General features: G+C 36.1%; 1 protein-coding gene across 35 annotated transcripts in view; it reads left to right on the top strand.

The window, feature by feature from the left end:
* Pcm1 (pericentriolar material 1) overlaps positions 1–22,996 on the top strand; it is a 107,367-nt gene that overhangs the window by 26,851 nt on the left and 57,520 nt on the right. For 20 of the 35 annotated variants that reach the window (XM_021265084.2, XM_087217177.1, XM_087217171.1 and 17 more), the window contains 14 exons: positions 6,427–6,643; positions 8,461–8,665; positions 9,793–9,963; positions 10,397–10,554; positions 10,664–10,911; positions 12,647–12,798; positions 13,192–13,321; positions 14,400–14,540; positions 15,601–15,791; positions 16,908–17,105; positions 19,104–19,323; positions 19,432–19,577; positions 20,068–20,258; positions 22,756–22,927. In XM_021265084.2, the coding sequence (XP_021120743.2) occupies positions 6,427–6,643; positions 8,461–8,665; positions 9,793–9,963; positions 10,397–10,554; positions 10,664–10,911; positions 12,647–12,798; positions 13,192–13,321; positions 14,400–14,540; positions 15,601–15,791; positions 16,908–17,105; positions 19,104–19,323; positions 19,432–19,577; positions 20,068–20,258; positions 22,756–22,927 (2,540 nt within the window). The remainder of the gene's footprint in view (positions 1–6,426; positions 6,644–8,460; positions 8,666–9,792; positions 9,964–10,396; positions 10,555–10,663; positions 10,912–12,646; positions 12,799–13,191; positions 13,322–14,399; positions 14,541–15,600; positions 15,792–16,907; positions 17,106–19,103; positions 19,324–19,431; positions 19,578–20,067; positions 20,259–22,755; positions 22,928–22,996) is intronic. The other 15 variants (XM_087217173.1, XM_087217172.1, XM_087217170.1 and 12 more) reach the window with 1 other exon arrangement.

Here is a 22,996-nt window from a genome sequence, read left to right as displayed (position 1 = left end):
GAGTGAAATTCCATATAGCAGTTACTATAGTAAATGAACCAGAGTTAATGAATGAAAACGGCTAAGTTTAAGAGGGATACTTAGGCCTACGGATGTAGCTCAGGGGGAGAGTGCTTGCCTCACATTCATGAGGCCCTGGATTGAATTTCCAGTACCACAAAAATGAATAAATAAAAAGATGCTGCTTACTTTTAAAAATACATATAATTTTTATGGATATATAAACATGTTACTAAGTAAATATATGTACAAAAATGAGAGATGATCTAATTTCAGATTTTGATTACTTCTATAGAGGATAATGGGATTTGGGAAGGATTTGTACAGACGTTTAGCTATCTCTCTAATGTTATATTTTCTTTAAAAAAATGAATAAATACAAATGTGGGAAATTGTTAAAATTTGAAAAAGCTCAGTGGTAGATATTCATTATATGATTTCCTGAGCCCTAGTGCATTCTTGAACTATTTCATAATTCCTTTTTTAAAGTGGTAGAATAGCTGGGCAGAGTGGTGCATGCCTGTAATCTCAGCATTCAGGAGGCTGAGGCAGGTGGACCACTGTGAATTTGAAGCCAGCCTGGGCTGATAATGAGTTCAAGCACAGCTACATAGTGAGACCCTGTCTCAAAAAAAAAAAAAAAAAAGGAGAGGAACATATACAGGGCTAGAAGTTAAAGTTTATGGTTCTAAAAAGATAATGAGAGAATTTGGGTATGGTGCTGCATACCAGTAATCCAGCACTCTGGGAGTCTGAGGCATTAGGATCTCAAGTTTGATCCCAGTCTCAGCAATTTAGTGAGACCCTGTTAAAATATAAAGGACATCTATTTATCTATCAATGCAACCTAGGCAAAATGTCTCTTATAGAGAATATTTATACTGGCGCCCAGGAGGAGGCTCTCTTGCTGCCATTCCACTGCTCCTAGGGCAGAGGAGGTGAGCCAATCCCAGCACCCAGGAGGAGGCTCCCCGCCATCATTCCACCTCTCCTAGGGCAGAGGAAGTGAGCCAATCCCAGTGCCCAGGAAGGTGCCCCTCCCCCATAGAAATGAGAAGACAAGTAAACAGGCCTCAAAAACAGACTTCCAGATCACCTACAACAACCCCAAAGGGAAACGAGATGGAACAATCTGATACTCAACCACCCGGAATCCCCCTGAACTGGCAACAAAAGAGAATCTGGAAAAAATGAAATCAGAAATAATTTCCCAGATAACAGCAAAGATTGTGCCCATAGTGTAAGACATGATTAATAAATCTAGACAGGACACAGATAAAAAATAGAGGATCTGAGGAACATGATGGAATCCCAACATAGGAAACAAATGGAATCCATAAAACAGATACAAACAGATTTCCAGGAGATTAAAAACTCCATCAAAAGTCTGCGCAGCAGAATGAACCAATGTGAGGACAGAATTTCAAATATAGAAGATAAGATTGCAATTATTGACCAGGAAATGAAAAATTGCTTCAAAATTTTAAGGGACCACGAGAAAGCAATCCAGCAGCTGCTAGATGATGCAAAGAAGAATAACATAAGACTGATTGGAGTCAATGAAGAAAGAGGAGAGAGTGCAGATGACATAAAAAAACTGCTCACAGAAGTGATGGCAGAAAACTTCCCAAGCATGGGAAAAGAGCTTGACATACAGATAAGTGAGGCATATAGGACTCCCAACTAGCCTTGATCAAAAAAAAATCTACACATAGGCATATAATAGTTAAGATTCCAGAAACCCAACAGAAGAACAAAATTCTACAAGCAGTTAGAGAAAAGAAACAAGTCATATACAAAGGAAAGCCCATCAGAATTACAGCAGACTTCTCAACCCAAACCCTCAAGGCAAGAAGAGCTTGGAGTGATGTATTTCAAGCCCTAAAGGAAAACAGCCTCCAACCCAGATTGATGTACCCTGCAAAACTATCTTTCAAAATTGATGGAGAAATAAGATACTTTCATGATAAAGAGCACCTTAGCAACTTCATGAGTACCAAACCGGCACTCCAAAAAATTTTAGACAAAATCCTAGGAAAAGACAGTGAGGATCACAACCCCAGGAAACCCAGCAGAATGAATCTGTTGGGTGTGACAAATTAAATGCAAAGGGGGAGAATCCAACAAAAAGAAATAGTCATGACAAGGCTTTTAAAACTTTAAACTTCATCTCCCTAATGAGTGTATAATTCAATCTTATTATTGTACTGATTAGTATTTTTCTGATTCTAGAGTTGCACACCTTTCCTTGTGCTGTACTGGCTATCATCTTTTGTCTATTTTGGTTTTTGTTGTTTGTTTGTTTGTTTTTGGTACTGGGGATTGAACTTGGGTCCTTGCACTTGCACAGCAGGTGGCGAAACCACTGAGCTAAATCCCTGGCCCCTGTGTCTACTTTCTAATTGGGCTGTCTATTAATGAGCTGTAAGAGTTCTTTATATATTCTGGTCATAGGTTATATGCATTGTAAATATGGTCTGTTAAAGGACTACTTTTCATTTTAATGATGTCATTTAAAGTTCTAAATTTTGGTGGAATCTCACTTATCAATTTTTTTCTTTTATACATCATGTTTTTTGTATCCTAGGTAGTTCTTGCCTACCCTAAATTCATAAACGTTTTCCCTTATAATTTCTTCTTAAAGTTTTATAGTTTTAGTCTTTCATATTTAGCTTCATAGATCCTTTCAAGTTATTTTTATATATGGATATAAAGGGTTGAGGTTAATTTTTTATATATGAATACTAGGTGTTCTAGTGCCATTTGCTGAAAACACTGTCTTTTCCTCGGCTCTTGAATTGAGTTTATATTCTATAAAATGCTAATGTTAAATAATCTTTCAAAAATCAGTGGAACATATATGTGTGGTTCTATTTCTAGATTCTCTGTTTGATTCCAATGATCTATATGTCTTTCCTTACACCAACACTGCCTTGATTACCATAGCTTTAGAAGAAGTCTTAAAATTAGGTACTAAGCGTCTTCCAACACTTTTTTTTCCTTTCTCTTTTTACTTTTCTAGGTCCTTTGTACTCCTACATAATTTTTATTTTTTTTTCTTTCAAATTATTTTTATTTTCTTTTCTGGATGAGAATATATCTACATTTGTTTCTCTAGAAATGACATGCTTGACTGACAACCATGTTTTGTTGTTTAGTACTCGGTCCTATGCCCCAAAATACAGAAAGGAGTCAAAAGAGGGGAGGGCAGGGGACAATACTTCTGTATCCCTTCACAGTGCAGTACTTCCTGTAAATTACACTATATCAAAATCACAAAGTATAATCCTTTTTTATTCTTGTTTTCCAAAATTTTTAAATATTCTAATTTCTTTACATTTCCATCTAAATTTTGATGTCAGATTCCCTGTGCCCATATACTGCTAGAGTTTTTATTGGAACTGTATTAAATCTATAAATCAAATTGGGAAGGACTGACGGTTTTTATATGAACATAGTATACTTCTACATTTAGGTCTGTTTTGATTTCCTTCAGTACTATTTAGATTTCAGCATACAGATCAAGTGTACATGTATGTTATATATATATTTTTTATTTTTATTTTTTGGTATGTATATTTATACCTAAGTTTCTGTTCCTTTGGAACTACTGTAAATAGTACTTATTATTCCATGAATGTTCCTATTGTACATTGCTAGACAGTAGTTTTTCAGTATCCACAAGAGAGTGGTTCCAGGAAACTCCACAAATACCAAAATCCACAGATACTCAAGTTCCTTTGAAAATGGCACAGTATTTGTATACAACCTATACACATCCTCTTGTATATTTTAAATCATCTCCATATCAGTTATAATACCTAAGACAATATAAATGCTATATAAATAATTGTTATATTCCCTAGGGAATATGACAACAAAGGGCTTAGTTCAGACACATGCTTAGTTCAGCCACAGTTTCTTTCACATACTTTTAATCCATGGTTGGTTGAATGTGCAGACAATGAACCGCAAGAAATGGCGGGCCAAATGTATAGAGAATTAAGACTGGGATGGGGATGGGGGTGTGTATGTGTATCTTATATCCTGTGACCTTGCTAAACTCTAGGTTTTTGAAGATTCTTTGGGACAATCATGTTGTCTGTCAAAGGAAACAGTTTTATTTCTTCTTTCCCAATCTCCTCCACTTTTATTTCCTTTTGTTGCCATAGTAATGCTGACCAGGATTTTCTAGTAAAATACTGAACTGGAGAGAGGTTAAGAGTAGACGTTCTTGCTTTGTTCTTGTTCATGGAATAAAACTGTCATTCCTTCATTAAGTATGATTTTAGCTGTATGTTTTGATTATGATTTTCCTTTTATGAACAGTAGAATTTAATTGCTTTTTTTTTTGAGGATTTATGCAATATGTTCATGAGGTAAATTGGTCCATAGTTTTCTTTTCCTTTGTCCTTCCTTTATTGTTTACTGTTTGTCTGGTTTACATAATCAGGTTAATTCTGGCTTCATAAAGAAAGGTGGAAAGTGTTTCATCATCTTCTAAATTCTGATCCACTGAACTGACTGCTTCCCAGTGTCCTAGGTCTGGCTTTCCCACTATTAACAGATGGGGAAAACATCGCACTGAAGTCCAGCAGGTCGCACAGCTCCTTGTCGGTCCCTATCGCGGCCACGCGCTGTTGTTGGGGGTTCATCTTCGGTCAGTTCTCGCAGGTCCTATGGCAGAGGAACGCAGCTGAGCAAGGGACCCAAGGCCCCGCGTGTGAGCCAGGCGCGGTGGCGGGGACGCGGGGCGCCGAGCTCCCCTCGAGCTCTCGTCCTGCCGCGGCGCGAGGTGGATCTTCGAGCCCAGGAGACCCACGGCCCGACCTGGGTGCTGAGGCGGTGACGACTCCCCAAGTTTCCGAGCCCGTCCCGACCCGGTCCCCGGCACCCCAGCTCGGCCCGCGGGTCGCAGGGTCGAGAGGCGGCCGCGGCGTCCGGAGCAAGCGCGGGGGGGGGGGGGGGGGAACTGCCTCGCTCTCTGCTCTCACCCAACGATGGAGCAGACAAGTTGCGCGTCTGCGCCCCTCGTGGCCGCCTCCGCCCTCCTACATAATTTAAATTTCAATATCCAAGTCTTCATTTATAGCAAGTATACACAGACCTGAATTTTTATATATACCTTGTGTTTTCTAATCCTGCTAAATTCAAATACAAGTTCTAGGGGCCCCTAGAGATTTCTTTAGTATTTTCTCTGTAGATGATCATTTCATCTGCATATAAAGATTTTGCTTCTACCTTGCCAATCCTATCCTAATCGTGTCATTTTATTGCCAGACTATTTTGGTTTAGGCCTATGTTTCAAAGTTTAATGGACATATGAAGAGTAGGCATATCTGCCCTTGTTCCCCACCTTAGGGAGAAAGCATTGTAGTTTCTCTATTCATATAAGGCGATTTTGCTGGAAGTATGGAGTACATGTCTTTGATCTGTTGAGAAGGTTCTGTTCTACTTCTAGGCTCCTGATAGCTTTTACCATGAACAGCTGTGGAATTTAGTCCAGTACTTTTTCTCCAGCTAGTGACAGGATCATATGACTTTTTCCTTTCCTCTGTTAAAATGATGACTTTTGGGGGTGGATCTTCCAATGCTGAACCAACACTGCCATCCCTATAATAAAACCACTTTCTACATATTGCCAGATCTCACTTCTAATAGTTTGTTTTGTTAAACAAATTTCTATCTATGTTCATACTTTTTTCTTCTATTATCTTTATCCAGTTTTAGGATTAGCAGAATGTTGATTTCCTGAAATGAGGGGAGAAGTGTTCCTTCTTTTTTCTACTTTAAATGTTTGATATAATTTATCAGTTAAAATGTATATGAGCCTGCTGTTGTCATATAGGTAGGTTTTCAAGCTAGGAATATACTTTCTTTAACAGGTGCTATTCGAATTTTATATTTCCTCCAGGGTTAGTTTCATTAATTTGTCTTCCAAGTTACTGCTTAGAAGTTGTCAAATTTATTTCAAAACAGATTTTTGTAATATGCTCTCTGTATCCTTTTAAATTCTGTAAAATCTGTGGTAATGTCTCCTAGATCTTGATATTGTAATTTTAAAAATGTATAATTGATATTGTGCAATAGGAAGTAAAGGGTCTAAAGGAGCAGGGGAATTGGGAGGGGTAGGGGAAAAGAAAGAAGGGAAAAGAAATATGAGAAAAGGAAAAAAATGGAAACAAAGTCTTTGCAAATAGGGAAGGGTGGAGTGGATGAAGGGAGGGTGGGCGAAGGGGAAAAAAATAAGAACCAGGATACTCATGTAATGGTACAAGATCCCCAATGATGTAGGTAACTGTATTTTATACCTAAAATGTACCAATAAACTTAATGGGGGGGATATTTATACTTAAAATAATTTTAAAATGAGAAAGCAGTTTTTAATTCCCTTTGACTTAATTTTTTTTTTCTTTTTAAAATAAGCCTCCAGCAGTTCCTGACAACAGAAGACAGGCAGAAAGTCTTTCATTAACTAGGGAGGTTTTCCAGAGCAGGAATCCATCAGTTTCCGAACATTTACCTGATGAGAAAGTCCAACTTTTTAGCAAAATGAGAGTGCTACAGGAAAAGAAACAAAAAATGGACAAATTGCTTGGAGAACTTCACACACTTCGAGATCAGCATCTGAATAACTCATCATGTAAGCAAATCTGGTTCAGCAATATTGCATAGAGGACATATAAGTATATATTCTGGTATATAATGGTTACAGAATATTTGATGAGTGAATAAATAGATTTTCAAGAAATTTATAATTTTCATGGGGAGATAAAACTTGAATTTGAAGTTTTAAAATAAGCCAGTATATGATAATACCCAGGTGGATAATAAATCTGTTCAGAAAGGGGAAAGAGCAAAGTTGGGCCTTGAAAAATTAGTAGAATTTTAATAAGTGGCAGAAGAGGTAATTATTTGATATTTGTACACAATGCTACACTTTTTAGAATATTCAGATTTTTCCCTAAGGTAAAATAAATCTATGGGCCGAAAATGTAGCTCAGAGGTAGAGCACTTGCCTAGCATGCTTGAAGGTCCTGGGTTTGATCTCAGTTCTCCAAAAATAAAAACCCCGAAACTATGAAACAGATTTAGAGTGCATCGATATTCTACTTGCTGTAGTTCTTTTCGGTGTTTTTGGTCCTGGGGATGGAACCCAAGGCCTTGGTACATGCTAGGCATGTGCTTTACCACTGAGCTATACCCCAACCCATTCTAAGTCAGACCTAGTTGCTAGTCTTGCTATCCGAAAACCCTCTCAAGTATGGTTCCTGCCACTTACTAACACAGTTAGTAACAGGGCTTCAACACTGGAAATAGAAGTCAACAGGGGCAACCCAAATTGGTTATTATTCTTTAACATTCCAATCACTCTCATACTAAAAAGAAAAGATAAAGGATAAAAACATCATCTCTGGAGTCCCTGTTTTTTATTCTCCACCCATTCTGTTTCTCTGCCACCTCAAAAAAACCTTACACATTTCTGCCAAGCAAGGTGGTGTATGTATGTCTGTAATCCTAGCACTCAGGAGGCTGAGGCAGGAGGATTGTCAGGAGTGGCCAGCCTGAATTACATAGCAAGACCCTGAAATATACATCTTTCTTTTCCCTGATTTCTGCTAGTTTTCTCCTCCTCTAGAGTATAATTTGAATCCCTTTACAAACAGAGGGAGACAACTGTGAAAAACTTAAAAATTTAAAAGTTGTACCTATAGTCTTGTGATCAGTTTTATGCATGTAAAGAAATTAACACTGCCTACTCACAACTACCGATCTTTTCCCCAGTGGGAAAACAGGAGAGCATTAACTACTGGAAACCAGCTACAGCAATTGTGCCATAAGCAGCAAGCAATAATGGTCCCTTTAAAAAAGAGAAACGACAATAGTTTTGAAGTTAAGAGGAGGAAAAGTGCAAAGATTCTTCATCCATATTGGAAGGCATATCTTTACCTGATATATGTGGATAGGAAATAATTAACATTTATCCGAGAACTCTTATTTTTCCAATATGCAGTATCATAATTCTTGCAGTCCTCCTCCCTGTTTTTAACCCAGTGATACTAATGTAGAAGTAATATGGTGCATGCCAGTAATCCCAGCACTCAGGAGGCTGAGGCAGAAGGACTGCTGTGAGTTCAAGGCCAGCCTGGACTACATAGTGAGTTCAAGGCCAGCCTGAACTACAAAGCAATACCTTGTCTCAAAAATCAAACAAAAAAAAAGTAATAGAATCTCTTGAAGAAAGAAGTAAAAATCTATTTTCTGCATGTATTTTGATGTGTTTAGTTTTGGAGTACATTAATAAATAAGCGGCCTGGATATATTTTTAAGTTTTTAAAAAGTTAATTCTGCAAAATTTAAGACGTTAATGTTTTTAATTTTTGTTTCTCATTTTCTGTGCAAACTGTTGCTGCTATGTTCGTTTATGGTAACTTTGGTAACTTTCCTTTTTCTTTGTAGTTGTGCCTTCTTCAGCTTCTCCACAGAAGAGTACAGATCAGAGAAGTACAAGTTCAGCCCCTTCTGCTTCTGTAGGCTTGGCGCCAGTTGTCAATGGAGAGTCCAATAATGGCCTTACGTCATCTGTTCCTTATCCTGCCACTTCTCTGGTTTCTCAGAATGAGAGTGAACGTGAAGGGCATCTAAATCCAACTGAAAAACTCCAGTAAAACATTCTTTACAATCTTTGTTCACATAGATTAAAATTAAACTATGGGGATAAAGTTGGGGTTTTTTTTCTTTGTGTTGGAATTTTGGGGGAAACTGGTTATTTAATAAGATAAACATGTTAGAAAAGGAGTATGGTGAGTTATATGTGCATTTTATGAGTTGTTAAAGTGAAATATGATACTGTAACACAGGTAACTTGCAAACTGTTGTTATTTTCTTGTCTTCCAAAGAAAGGGTCAGAAATAGCTAGGTTGTAGTTAAAATTTTTCTTATTTAAATGAAAGGGCTCAGGCCCTAGTCATACAGCCCTGGAATTATACCATGCAAGGCTTTGTCACTATGGACCAATAACTTACCTTTCTAACCCTCTGTTCCCTCATATGCAAAAAAGGGGTAACAATATACCTATTCAAGTTTTTAAAAAAAAATATACGTTTAATTGATACATACTGATTGTACATATTTACTTGAGACAGTGTGACATTTCAGTTTGTTTTTAGGAACTAAAAAAGTATTAGTGTTTCTTGGCACATAAATAGACAACTCAGAAATCTTAGTTATTATTTTGGTTAAAAATATTATATGCTTTATAGATTTCTTTTTATGTGGGTGATTGGAAACCTATAAATATGTATAATGTCTTATTTGCCTAAGAGGGTAATTAAGTTGAATATTAGTACTTCATGCTTTTGGTACCGGGGATTGAACGCAGGACCTTGCGCTTGCGAGGCAGGTGGGGGAACCACTGAGCTAAATCCCAGGCCCTACTTCATGCTTTTAATACACATGAAGAAGCCTAGAAATGTTTTTGACCTTGAGTTTTCTCCTGTTAATGTTTATAACTAAAATTGAAATAGATTGTTCATGCTTTTGACCCTAAAACAACATAAAATAAAGTCCTAAGATTTCAAGTAAGTCATACTTGAAATTAAACTCACTTCCTTATAGTCAGATTCCCTCAATATTTGATAAGGTCTGGGAAGAGAGAGAGAGGGTTGGGGGGAGGGAGGGGGAGAGAGAGAGAATGAGAATATGAATGAATGTGTGTAAGTACTGCTTGCTATTATATGAAAACTGTTTTTTTTGTTTTTGCTAATATGGATGTTAATATACGTTTATCAGGAAGCTAAATGAAGTTCGAAAGAGATTGAATGAATTAAGAGAATTAGTTCATTATTATGAGCAAACATCAGATATGATGGCAGATGCTGTAAATGAAAACACAAAAGATGAAACTGAAGAGTCAGAATATGATTCTGAGCGTGAAAATTCTGAACCTGTTGTTAACATTCGGTAAGAACTTTTTTGTAAGTGTTTCAGTGTATTCATCTTAACCTAATAGCTTTAGTGTGGTGTTGGTGGTTGAGGTGGGGGGAGGATAACCTCAGTAAAATGCTCATTATTTGTTTTTCTTTTAAGCTTTTCTCCTATAAGTCTACTATTTTGCCCAGTGTAATCATCCTTGTCCTATAAAGGTAAAGTAGGGAAGTACTGAACATAGCCGTGTTGTCAGTTTGCTATCACATACAATAAACTGTAAGAAATATTTCGTTTAGCATTTTTCTTTCCTTTATTTTTAGATGTAATTTTGATTTCTCAGATGTTCTTCATAAATTTATAAATAACACATGTAAAAGTTAATGAAAAGTAGGAGCTGATTATTAAAAGTTTGAAATTAAATGGGATAACCGGTGATTTTTTTAACTTTAGGTTTTCTTCCTTTCAGAAATCCACAAGTATCTGCCACATGGAATGAAGTAAATAGTAATAGTAATCCACAGTGTGTTTCTAATAATAGAGATGGGAGATCAGCCAATTCTAATTGTGAAATAAACAACAGATCTGCTGCCAACCTTAGGGCTCTAAACATGCCGCCTTCTTTAGGTATGATTGTATTCAAAGGCTTTGCCATATCATTCTTATGAAGTGTATCTTCTTTCATTAATACTCTTAAATTTACTTAAAAATTATTGACTGGATGATATGTTTTTAGCAGATTGTCGATACAATAGAGAAGGAGATGAAGGGATCCATGTAGCACAAGGGGAAAATGATGAGGAGGAAGAAGAAGAAGAAGAAGAAGCAGAAGAGGAGGTAGTCAGTGGAGCTTCGTTATCTAGTCATAGGAGCAGTCTGGTTGATGAGGCTCCAGAAGATGCAGAATTTGAACAGAAGATCTACAGACTTATGGCTGCAAAACAGAAACTTCGACAGTTACAAGATCTTGTTGCTATGGTGCAGGTAAATAGTGAATGTTTCTTTGGGGAAAGACTATCAAATGGTACATACTTGTAAAATGTGTGTATGTGTTGACAGCTGTATTGGTACAATATAATTAAACTAGTATGCTTTTTTTGTAGTGGGAGGGATCGAACCCAGGCCTTTGAACATGCTAGGCAAGCACTCTATCACAAGCTACCTCCCTAGTCCTACATTATTTCTTTTCTTTTTTTTTTTTTTTTTTTTGGTACCGGGATCAAACTCAGGACCTTGCGCTTACGAGGCAGGCGCTGGAACCACTGAGCTAAATCCCTGGCCCTACATTATTTCTTATATGCCAGTTTTAAAGAATTAGTACTTTATATTGTACATCAGACATCAGCAAACTTTTTCTAATAAGGATGAGGTAGTAGGTATTTTGGTCACAACTCAGTGCAAAATAGACATAATATGTAAATTACTGTAGCTGTGTTCCAGTATAGTTCTATATACAAAGCCAGATTGTTGGTTTTGTTTTTGTTTTTGCTGATAACCTTAGCCTATGCCAAGTAGATTCTGTAACATCTCAATAAAGTAGACAGTAAACAGATTAACAAGTGTTAATTGCCCAGTGTTATAGATCTATTGATAATTTAGACCACCTGCCACCAGAGCCTGAGATCTTAACTCACTTGATGTAAAAGAAGAAAAACCTTGTTGTCTTATTCAGTAAAGTTGTATTTGGTTTTTTTTTTTTGTTATTGTTGTTGTTTCGTTTTGGTATGGGGGATTGAACCTAGGACCTTCTCACTGAGCTATATACCCAAGCCATTTTTTATTTTGAGAAAAGGTCACTAAATTGCCCAGGCTGGGCCTAAACTTGCAATCCTCCTGCCTCAGCTTGCTAAAGTGTTGGGAAGTTGGAAGTGGTAATCATAAATTTTTAAAACCAATGTACACATATGAAAATGTTCATGTTTTCACTAATACATTAATGTAGTCTATAGACTTACTTAGGTTTTTACAGTTTAGTAAAGTAGGTATAATCTGTCTAGAGCAACAAAAATGATTTAACTTTTAAAGTTATTCCTTTTTATCTTTTTCTCAGCTGTTATATAGTGCTGCTCTTTTTCCAGTGTAGTGTAATCGGTAGTCTGTTTTACATCACTCTAATGAAATTCTGAGGCTGGGCAACTATAGGGAAAATAAATTTATGTACCTCCCAGTGCTGGTGTGGTGGAAGGGCCCACATCTGATGATGGCCTCCTGGCTTACAGAGTCCTCAGGTGGTGCAGGGCATCACATAGTAAGCAATGGGCATCATACATTTGTATTTGTATCTGTATCCTTTGATAGCCATCTTTTTTCATACAAAGCCACCGGTGTTCACTTATGGGAGCTCTCTGCTGATGATGACCATACTCATTCCTGATCTCCTCCCAAAGGTTCTACCTTTAACACTAGTGGGATTAAATTTGCATCCTTTAAATACTTCACAATGGGATTTAAATTTCAGTACAGAACCCTTAAGGGACATTCTCAAACCATAGCTAAACCATAGCACTGAATAATTAGCAACTCAGATTTTAAATGTGCTCATTTTGGTTTTAGAGTTTCATTTCTTGCCATTGAAAGAAGATAAAATTTAGTTTATAGCAAAATTGTGTGCTTTATTGCATTAATTATTTTATATAAATTTGTATAGCCTAATGCATTTTGGTGTGAATTGTATAGTCTTAGGTATCAAGATAGTTTTAATATAATTATGGTGTTTCAGGATGATGATGCAGCTGAAGGAGTTATCTCTGCCAGTACACCGAATTTGGGTGATGTCTACCCACCAGAAGTGGAAATCAAACAAAATTCAAATAAAGCTAGAGGAAATAGCAATAAAACACAGAAAGATACTAGAGTAAATGAAAAGGCAAGGTATGGTAAGCTTTTTGACTTGATTTAATAAAAATTTAGTACCTGTTTTATGTTTTTGGTTTTTTGAGACAGGCTGGCCTTGAACTCACTTTGTAGCCCAGACTAGCCTGGAACTTGGAGCAATCTTCTTGCCTCAGCCTCCTGAGTGCTGAAATCACAGGCATGTGCCACTATACCTGGCTCTAGTGCCTGTTTTTTTTTTTTTTTTCGGTCCTGGGGATTGAATTCAGGACCTGTGTTTTCGAGGCAGGCAGCGGCACCACTGAGCTAAATCTCCAGCCCTCTAGCGCCTGTTTTAGAGAAAGTAGTAGGCTAGGTATTGTGTTACGTATTGCTTAATACCTTCAACGTGTTTTATTGTAGTCCACAAATATAATGTCAATTTAATTACAGAGAGAAATTTTATGAGGCTAAATTACAGCAGCAACAAAGAGAGCTAAAACAATTGCAAGAAGAAAGAAAGAAACTGATTGAGATTCAGGAGAAAATTCAAGCATTGCAAAAGGCATGTCCTGATCTGCAGGTGATTATGACATTTTTTTCCATTTGTCTGAAAGAAAAAAAAAAAAGCATGTTTAAAACTATGTCACTTGAAAACTGTTGTCTTTTTAAAAAATTTTTTAAATGCTCTACTGAAGTGACAGAGTTGTATCTACTAATTTTGTGAATAATGGGTTGGGATATGTTTGTACTGTAAGGGATAGCACATAGAAATTGACTCATTATTTCATTCTTATATTTATTGGGCTAGCTAAACCATTGATTCAGAATGCGAGTATTTGTAACTCTATTATATTAAAATATTCTAACTTGAACTTTGTAGATATGGGCCAGCATTCTCATTTTTATTGGCCTAGTAATAAAGCTTTTAAGCCATCATAAATATCTAAAGAAAATAATTATGTATAGTTTGGATATTAAATATATATGCTTTTACTTATTTACTAGTTCTCTATTACATTTGTCTTTGAAATTAAACAGAATAAGCTATTTTTGGTCATGTCAAATAATAAATTAGATGTAGGGTTAATATTGGAATGGAATCATGATTGTTTTTTGAGATTTTTCTAAACTTTATCGATTAGCTTTATTCTTTATATTTTGTTTTTAAAGAAAGGGAAACATATCAAGTGATGTTTCTAAAAAACTATTTTCTAAACTCTTGCCTTTTCCACTTTAATCTTTTTGATGTTTATCCCCAATCTAAATAATCTTCAGGGACTATGTAATAGAGTTTGGATAAGTGTATAAAATTTTCCACAAGGGCCAGGGATTTAGCTCAGTGGTTCTGCTGCCTACCCCACAAGCACAAGGACCCAAGTTCGATCCCCGGTACCAAAAAAAAATTTTTTTTCCATAATAACAGTGGATCACTATTGCCTTTATTGTTCCTGAGTGTTACTACAGGTATTCACAAACTTTTCCCAGTGTTTTGATTTTTGTTTCCTTATGTTATCTTTGGGTAATGATGACAATTGAGGTCTGGTAAGAACATTAAATAATGGTACTAGAGCTCTAGAGAAGTAGTAAAATAACAGCTTGTATGAAGTGAATATAATTGCTTTAACATCTGATAATAGTTTTTTCTAATTTGTTTTTAGCTGTCAGCTGCTAGTGTAAGTAATTGTCCTACAAAAAAATATATACCAGCTGTTATTTCAACCCCAACTGTTAATGAAAATGAGACTAGTACAAGCAAATCTGTTGTTGATCCTGATGATTCTTCAGTAGTAGATAATGAGGTATAGTAAAATATATTCTTTTGTCTCTGTGTGGTCTCAAGTCACATTTTAAGAAGGGAAAGAGTGTCTGTGAAATGTTTTTTTTGTTATTTGGGTTAGCTTTACATTGCTGTAACAAAATACATGAAAAAACGCAACTTAAAGGAGGAGAGACTTAGTTTGACCTCAGTTTTAGAAGTTATAGTCTGTATTATCTGGCCCCTTTGCTTTTAGGCCTGTGGTGAGGCAGAAATAGCCTGGTATGGTGCTGCCCATATTTAAAGCAGGTCTTCTCCATCAGTTCACTACCCTGCGTTGCCAGTCATTTCTAGAAACACCCTATATAGGTACATCCAGAAGTGTACTTTGCTATTTTCCTAGGCTTTTTGGTTTTTTAAAATTTTTTATTTGATTTAGTCTCAGTAAGACACTAAAGTTGACATCCTTTCAGTCTCCCAGGTGCATGAATTAGGGTGTGCACCACTATGCCCACCTAGGAATTTCTTAATTCAGTCAGGTTGGCAAGATTAACTATCACATTATTTGGTTGCTGTCTTATTTTTTTGTTTTGAGGTGCTGGAGATCAGACCTACAGTCTTGCACATGCTAGGCAAGTGCTCTGTGTGGAGCATGTTTTTAAATTGTAGTGTGTTTTGTGCCTTTTAGTCGGAGCAAATTCCTGTTTTCCAAAAAATACTTATGTTTTAAGAAACTCATGTTCTTTGTTAGTATAATTGGCAGAACTTTATATAAGGGGGTAATTGTGGTACATACTAATCATTTCAGTAGAAAGACTTATCCTTTGGCCTTTTATTTATATATTGTATTATAGAAAATATAACTTTTTCTGAATGATCCATGAAGTATATTTGGTGCTACTTTTTGTCATTAAAAATTAATGATTGACCTTTTTCTTATGTATCACTAAAATATTATTTTAACCTTTGTAGATATCTTAGTATAAAAAGGATAGAAGGAAAGTAGAGAGCTTAGTGTTAGTGACAAGATTCTGTAAGGCTGTTATTCTTTAAGGCTTCAGCAAGTCCAAGTATTTATTTGATTCTGATTTTTAAAACAATAGTTGTGGTCAGACATGCGAAGACATGAAATGTTGAGGGAAGAGCTGCGACAGAGAAGAAAGCAGCTTGAGGCTCTGATGGCTGAACATCAGAGGAGGCAAGGTCTAGCTGAAACTACATCTCCAGTGGCTGTGTCATTAAGAAGTGATGGATCTGAGAACGTGTGTACTCCTCAACAAAGTAGAACAGAAAAGTAAGAGAGTTATTTAAATAATCTTTTTTAAAAACATCACTTAAAATCTATAGATAAGGCAGCCTCATTTTCCATTTACACTATAGCACATCTGCTATTTCCTTTAAACTGGTGCAGTTATCACCTTTGTGCCTCAGTTTAACTGAATCTGGTCACTTTCTTCTGACTTATAGCATCAGCTTCCTTTATTTTCATTTACTATGGCATTTGATCAAATGGTGATACAGATTTTCTAGTGTCTGTAGGCCTTATTTTCTTAGTTTTTAGCTTCATTTTTTTATTTGTAAGGTTCCTGAATATCTTAAAAGACATTTTGCTATATGAAACATTTAGTTTTTAGGGTTTAAGTTTGAAATTTCCATACTTAGCATATTTCTAAAAGAGTTGGTCATTTGTGAGATTAGTTACTTGCTTAGATGTATACTAGTATTTTCATCTGAAATCTTGAAATCCAAATTTGTTGCACTTGTTCATATCCTCATACCATTTCCAGAACATTATTCTCCCTCTCTTCCTTTTAGAAGAGCTTTTCCTGTTCTTAGAGACCTAGTACTAAACGTCTCTCCTTTCATAGAGTTCTTCAGGTAGCTTTGATGAAAGCTCAGAACCATTGGTCTAGATTTGTGCATACATTTTGGCATGGCAGCTAGTAGATACTGGTGGCTATTTAAATAAGATCAAGTTAAAAATTCATTTTCTTAGTCATATAAGCCACATTTTAAGTACTGAGTATTCGTGTATACTTAATATCTACTCTATAGGGCAGCACAGATGGTACCAATAGATCATTACCATTACTATAGAAAGTTCTGTTGGACAACACTGAGACAGAGAACTGTGTTGCTCAAGGAAAAGTTGAAGAAGGTTTAGTTTAGGAAAAAGCTCTCAAAATGGGATTACTATATTAATTTATTTGATGAATTATTTTGTGGTAGACAAACTAAGCATTCTATATAACAGCAATCAAGATAGTACCATTCATCTCATAGAGTTACTGTGATTAAATGTAATTTGATAAAAAAATTTATACTTGTGTTTGATACAGAGTCTGACCTGTAATAGATTGTAAAGTATTGAACTCATCTTCAGAATGGTATCTGTTATGCCTTGTAATAGAACCATGGCAACTTGGGGAGGTTCTACTCAATGTGCACTCGATGAAGAAGGAGATGAAGATGGTTACCTTTCTGAAGGAATTGTTCGGACAGATGAAGAAGAAGAAGAGCAGTATGCCAGTTCCAGTGACAACTTTTCTGTATATCCTCCTAACAGTGTGAATCATAACTCCCATAATGTAAAGGAAACAAAAAATAGGTTAGTTTCAATGTTTTCATTTTTTTGCTTAGGTTAAGTATATCAAATCTTTCTGACTGACACCAGGCTCTTCTGCAATTCTTTAGAACAACTCGACAACAGTCCTAAAATTCAATTCAGTTGTACTAAGATTCAAGAGTAAGTGCAGACTGCACAAGTTAAAAGGCTCAGATCCACCAGAGTGTCTTCAGTTGCAAGTGCCTGATTCTCAGGGTAACTGCACTTCTATCTGACTTGGCTACAGATTTAGTAGTTCCCATGATCCCTCTTTAGGTTTGATAATTTGCTAGAACAATTTACAGAACTCAGGAAAATACAAATATATTTATCAGTTTATTACAAAGTATCCACATCAGGAACAGTCAACTAGAAGGAATTTAAGGGTAATGTATGAGATATACAGAGCTTCTATGACCCCTCTGAGAAACCTACTCTCCTGGCACTATGATGTGGTCTCCCAACCCAAAAGCTCTCTGAAGTCCAGAGATTTTTATGGAGGTTTTATTGTATTGGTCACTTTCCCTTCACTGGGAGAAAATACCTGACACTGCAACTTAAAGGAGAGGTTTATTTTGGCTCACAGTTTCAAAGAGTCCGTAGTTACTGGCTCCAAGGCAGAGACAGCATGGTAGAAGGACATGATGGAGAAAAGGTGCTCAACCTATGGCAGCCAGGAAGCAGAGAAAAGGTAAGAGCCAGACATGAGAATATACCCTTCTGCGCCATGCCCACAGTGGCCACCTTTTCCAACTAGGTCTGCCTCCTAATAGCACATTCAGCTAGGAATTCATCAATACTGTGGTCCAGTCACCTTCCAAAAGCCCTACCTCTGAGCACATCAGACTTAGGGGACATTTTAGTTTTAAACCATAGCAATTATGTGGGCATAATTGATTAGGTCGTGACCGATTGATTGGACTCAAACTGTGGCCCCTTTTCCTTCCCTGGAGTTCAGTTGATTGGTCTGAAAGTTGTAACCCTCTAATAATCTGGCTGGTATTTCTGGTGACCACTCTTCCCTTCCCCCTCCAAGAGTTACTTTATTAATGTTGTTGAAAGGGGCTTGTTAGGAATAACAAAAGGTGCCTTACCACTCGAGAGATTCTGAGGGTTTTAGGGTCTCTGTGCCAGGAACAAGAGACAAAAACTAAGATACATTTTTATTAAGTTATATCAGAACGGTGTACAGTAGATCCCAGGTGGTCTGGAATAAGATTCATACATAAACTTTTATCTTTGCTCCTGTTTTGGGGAATTAAGCAAGGAGAAAAATTAGAGATCTTGAAAAAGGTCAACAGAAATACTAATTGCATTGCTAGGTACAGTGGTGTGTGCCTGTAATTCCAGCTGCAGTGGTACCTCAGTTCACGGATGCTTTGGTTTGCTAACAGTTTGGTTTGCAAACAGAAGCATTTGGCACAATTTTGTTTTTATTTGCAAACTGCATCAGGTGACAAGCATGACTGGCCACACAATCACAAACATGGCCATCTTTTCCAAAATTGTAGAATAAATTGTTTGTGAACTGAGGTTCCACTGTACTTGGGAGACTGAAGTGGGAGGATTACTTGAGCCCAGGAATTTGAGGTCAGCATGGGTAATATAGTGAGACACTGTCTCAAAAAATAACATAAAAATATTAATTGCATTGTTATTTATAACAGTGAAAATATCTTCATTAGTGAAAAAGATGGTTAAGTAGCTGTAACGGTTCTACTTGATAGAATGTTATGTGCCTAAACTGAAATATGGCCAGAAAATGCTTATGGTAAAATATTTGCATTTTGCAGAATGCAGAGTTACATAAAATTTTCTGTGCAAAAACTTAAGTGAAAAGGACTGGAAAGCAGTTAAAATTAGTTAAAATTGTACAAGACTGGAAATCTGTAATTTTTAAAGTCCTTTGAACTTAAAGAGACTAAGATATCAGATTTATTTCTGTGTTTTAAAAAACAAATTGCTATGTATGATGACTTAAGGCTTTAAATCTTGTGTTAGGTGGAAGAACAATCGCCCTTTTTCAGCTGATGGAAATTATCGTCCTTTAGCCAAGACAAGACAACAGAATATCAGTATGCAACGGCAAGAAAACCTTCGATGGGTGTCAGAGCTCTCTTATGTAGAAGAGAAAGAACAGTGGCAAGAACAAATTAATCAGCTAAAGAAACAACTTGATTTTAGTGTTAACATTTGTCAGACTTTGATGCAAGACCAACAGGTAAAATTTACCATAATACTAAATTTTTCATTTGTTTGCACTGTTTTTGAAGCAATACACATTTTTCTAAACTCATCAGTAACTTACCAAAAATTTTCTTTCAAATAGACTCTGTCTTGCTTGCTACAAACTCTTCTCACTGGTCCCTACAGTGTTATGCCAAGCAATGTTGCATCTCCTCAAGTACACCTCATAATGCACCAGTTGAACCAGTGCTATACACAGCTAACGTGGCAACAGAATAATGTTCAGAGGTAAACTGTTTCTTAGAAGTATTGAGACTGTATAGTGAGTACTAATCTAAAATTAAGTGAGAGTTTTACAGTTACCTTCTTCGAAAGAAGAGCAAGAGCCAAATTACATACCCAGACATTCTATACTACTTGAGAATTTTATAACCAGTGATTTACATCATGTTCCTTATTGATATTGTAGACGTCTGTTTGCAGAATTTTGTATTATTAAATCATATCCTTACATTGAGTGAATTGTAGCATGTAAATTATTACTGTAATAAAGCTATAAGCAAAAAATTAGTTTTAGTTATACTGTATCTATGTGATAGAAGAACCAAGTTCAAGTCTTGTTCCAAAGGCTGTTAGTAAATTAAGTCAGTAGAGCAAGGAAATATTTATTGTAGTAAATGTGCTATTGGATCATTTCTTATATATAAGGATATACATATATATATATATATGATAATATAACTGATTTTTAATTTACTGACTTTCTAAATTTTTGTAGGTTGAAACAAATGCTAAATGAACTCATGCACCAACAAAATCATAATCCAGAAAAACCTGGAAGCAAGGAAAGAGGCAGTAACACATCACACCCTCCTTCTCCCAGTTTATTTTGTCCTTTCAGCTTTCCACCACAGCCTGTAAATCTGTTTAATGTACCTGGATTTACTAACTTTGCATCATTTGCACCAGGTAAGTGACAAAAAACCTAAAGGGAAAATAAATGCATGGGTTTTAGGTTGTAATTTGTCTATTGCATGATGAGTTGTTATTTTATTAGTTTTTATTTTGTTTTTTTATGTGGATTTTTAACATTCTATTGTGGAATGGTAGGAAATGGCAAGGAAAGTTACATACTTTTCTACATTGTTTCTTATAATAAAAACTTAAGTTTAATATCGTTGCTAACAAAATTAAGTAAATTGCCTATGAAGGATGCTTCCAGCTATTAAGGGAAAAGGAAATTAACCTATCCATTGGCTGCTGTCCAGCAGGCACTGTGTAAAACATTATGACAGTAAAGATGACTAAATTAGACAACACTCTTCTGGAGAAGCATTTATCCTTAGTGAACACGTTTAGCTTAGGCTTTTATTTTTTTCTTTTTTTGGGGGGGGGGTACCGGGGATCGAACTCAGGACCTTGCGCTTGCAAGGCAGGCAGCAGAACCACTGAGCTAAATCCCCGGCTAGCTTAGGCTTTTATTCAGACTTTTTTTTCTGTGCCAGGGACTATATAAATTACTGAGATTAAAAGATGAGCCAGACTAATCTTTGAAGGAATTCAGAGTCTACTGAGAAAACTACGAATATTAAAAAAATCCTTACAGTGCAGTGTCATGGATCCTATAGCCATGGTACAGATGCCTGGGGGAGAGTGAGTAAATTCGATTTTTCCAGAAAAGGTGATATTTAAACTAAAGAATGAATACAATTTATTTCCAGAGAGATTAAAAGGGAAAGGGCTTTCTAATCGGTGGAACTACTTAGAGTTACAAAGCAATGGAGTAATACTTTGAGAATTTAGAGGTAAATGCGACTAGTGTTTAGGGCTAAGGCAGGAGAAGAGTAATCGATGTGGCTGAAGAGTGGCAGAGGCCTTCTGCAATGTGCCAAAGAAGCTTAAACTGTACTGCACACAAGAGAGGGCCCTTGGGGGCTTTGAGAAGGGAATGAGATTTATATTTTCAAATGATTATACTAATAAAAGTGTTGAATTAAAGAGGAGCCAAGATTAACTAGAGAAGAAGACTTTTACAGTAATATGGAAAGAATGATAACCTGACTTAAGGTATTAGTAGTGGCAGTAAGGAAAAAGAAGTAATTTTTAAAAAAATCAATATGAAAAAGGAATAAATTTTTTTAAAAGAAATTGAACAGGCTTTTTTAGTTCTTGAATGTTAATACTTACAACAAACATTACTTAAGTAGGTTTTTAAGTGACAAATGAGAATCTGTGAGTGCTGGTCCTTTTAATCCCATGCCAACCCTGCACAAACACTGTTTATTCCTCATACACTAGTTCAGTTTTGTGAAGCTGTCCCCTTATCCCTTCCTCCTCAAGTAACTCTGCAAATACCTCTGATACATAACACTGTTTGGTAAGTACTTAATTATGCTTTGTTTTCCCAGTTTGAGTAGAAAGAACATAAGCTCTGGAGTCATGTAGATCTGAAATCTAACCACCTCTTTTTATTAGATATTTGACCTCTAAGCCTATTTTCTCACTAGTAAAATGAGTATGCCTGTAGTACCAATTTCACACTATTAATTTAAGAATTAAATGAAGGAATATGTAAAGTACCTACAGTTGAGTCTAGCACCCTATAATTTTTTTTCCTTAAATTCTTTTATTGGTACATTTTAGGTATACAACACAATTACATTTCTCTTTGGGAACTTGTACCTTTACATGATGCATCTTGGTTCTTATTTTTTCCCCATTCCTAGCCCTCCCTTCACCTTCTCCACCCTTCCCTATTTACAAAGACTTTATTTCCATTTTTTCCATTTCTCATCATTTTTCCTTTCCCTTCTTTCTTTTCCCCTGCCCCTCCCACTACCCCTACCCCTTTGGACCTTTTCTTCCTATTTTGCATTATCGATTATTCATTCTAATCATTGGTGCATTTTAGGTATACAATATAATGACATTCATCATTGGAAATTTGCACCTTTACATAACCTCTCTTGGCTCTTATTTTTCACCCTTGCCCAGCCCTCCCTTCAAGCCCTCCATTCCTCCCTATTTACAAAGATTTTGTTCCTATTTTTTCATTTTCTCATATTAATTCCATTCCTTTCTTTCCTTTCCCCTACCCCTCCCACTTCCCCTTCCTCTTTGGCCCTTTTCTTCCTATTTCTCATTATCTCTTATACATTTAGTCCTTATTTACACTTTCAGTTTCTCACACCAGAGAAACTATTTGGTATCTATACGTGAAGCACCCTATAATTTGATAAATATCAAGAACTGTTATTTATAACTTCTAGTTCTTAAGGAAGTAGAGATCATTAGTCATCTTTGTATCACCAAAGCCTAAAATGTAGTGGGCTGAGCTCTAAGTGATTAATAAATGAACACTAGTATATTAAATTGATAATTTTTTCAGTGGATTTGAACAGCACGTGTAATTTCATTTTAAGGCTAAAGGCATAATTTATTGTTCTCCATTACTTTTATTTCTTAGGTATGAATTTCAGCCCTTTATTTCCTTCTCCTTTTGGAGATTTTTCTCAGAATATTTCTTCATCCACTGAACAGCAGCAGCCATTAGCCCAGAACCCTTCAGGGAAAACAGAATATATGGCTTTTCCAAAACCTTTTGAAAGCAGTTCCTCTATCGGAGCAGAAAAGCAAAGGTACTGGACTGTGAAAATAATGTCATTTGCTTAAACTTTTACTTTTGTAAAAACACTCACTTTTGTAAC

The sequence above is a fragment of the Heterocephalus glaber genome, unplaced genomic scaffold, assembly GCF_053883595.1.
Source record: "Heterocephalus glaber isolate CG9 unplaced genomic scaffold, H.glaber_assembly_v1.0 deba00001461, whole genome shotgun sequence".
Classification (NCBI taxonomy): Eukaryota; Metazoa; Chordata; class Mammalia; order Rodentia; family Bathyergidae; genus Heterocephalus; species Heterocephalus glaber.
The sequence above is the reverse complement of the archived record's forward strand: the minus strand, read 5'-3'. Positions and strand labels throughout refer to the sequence as shown.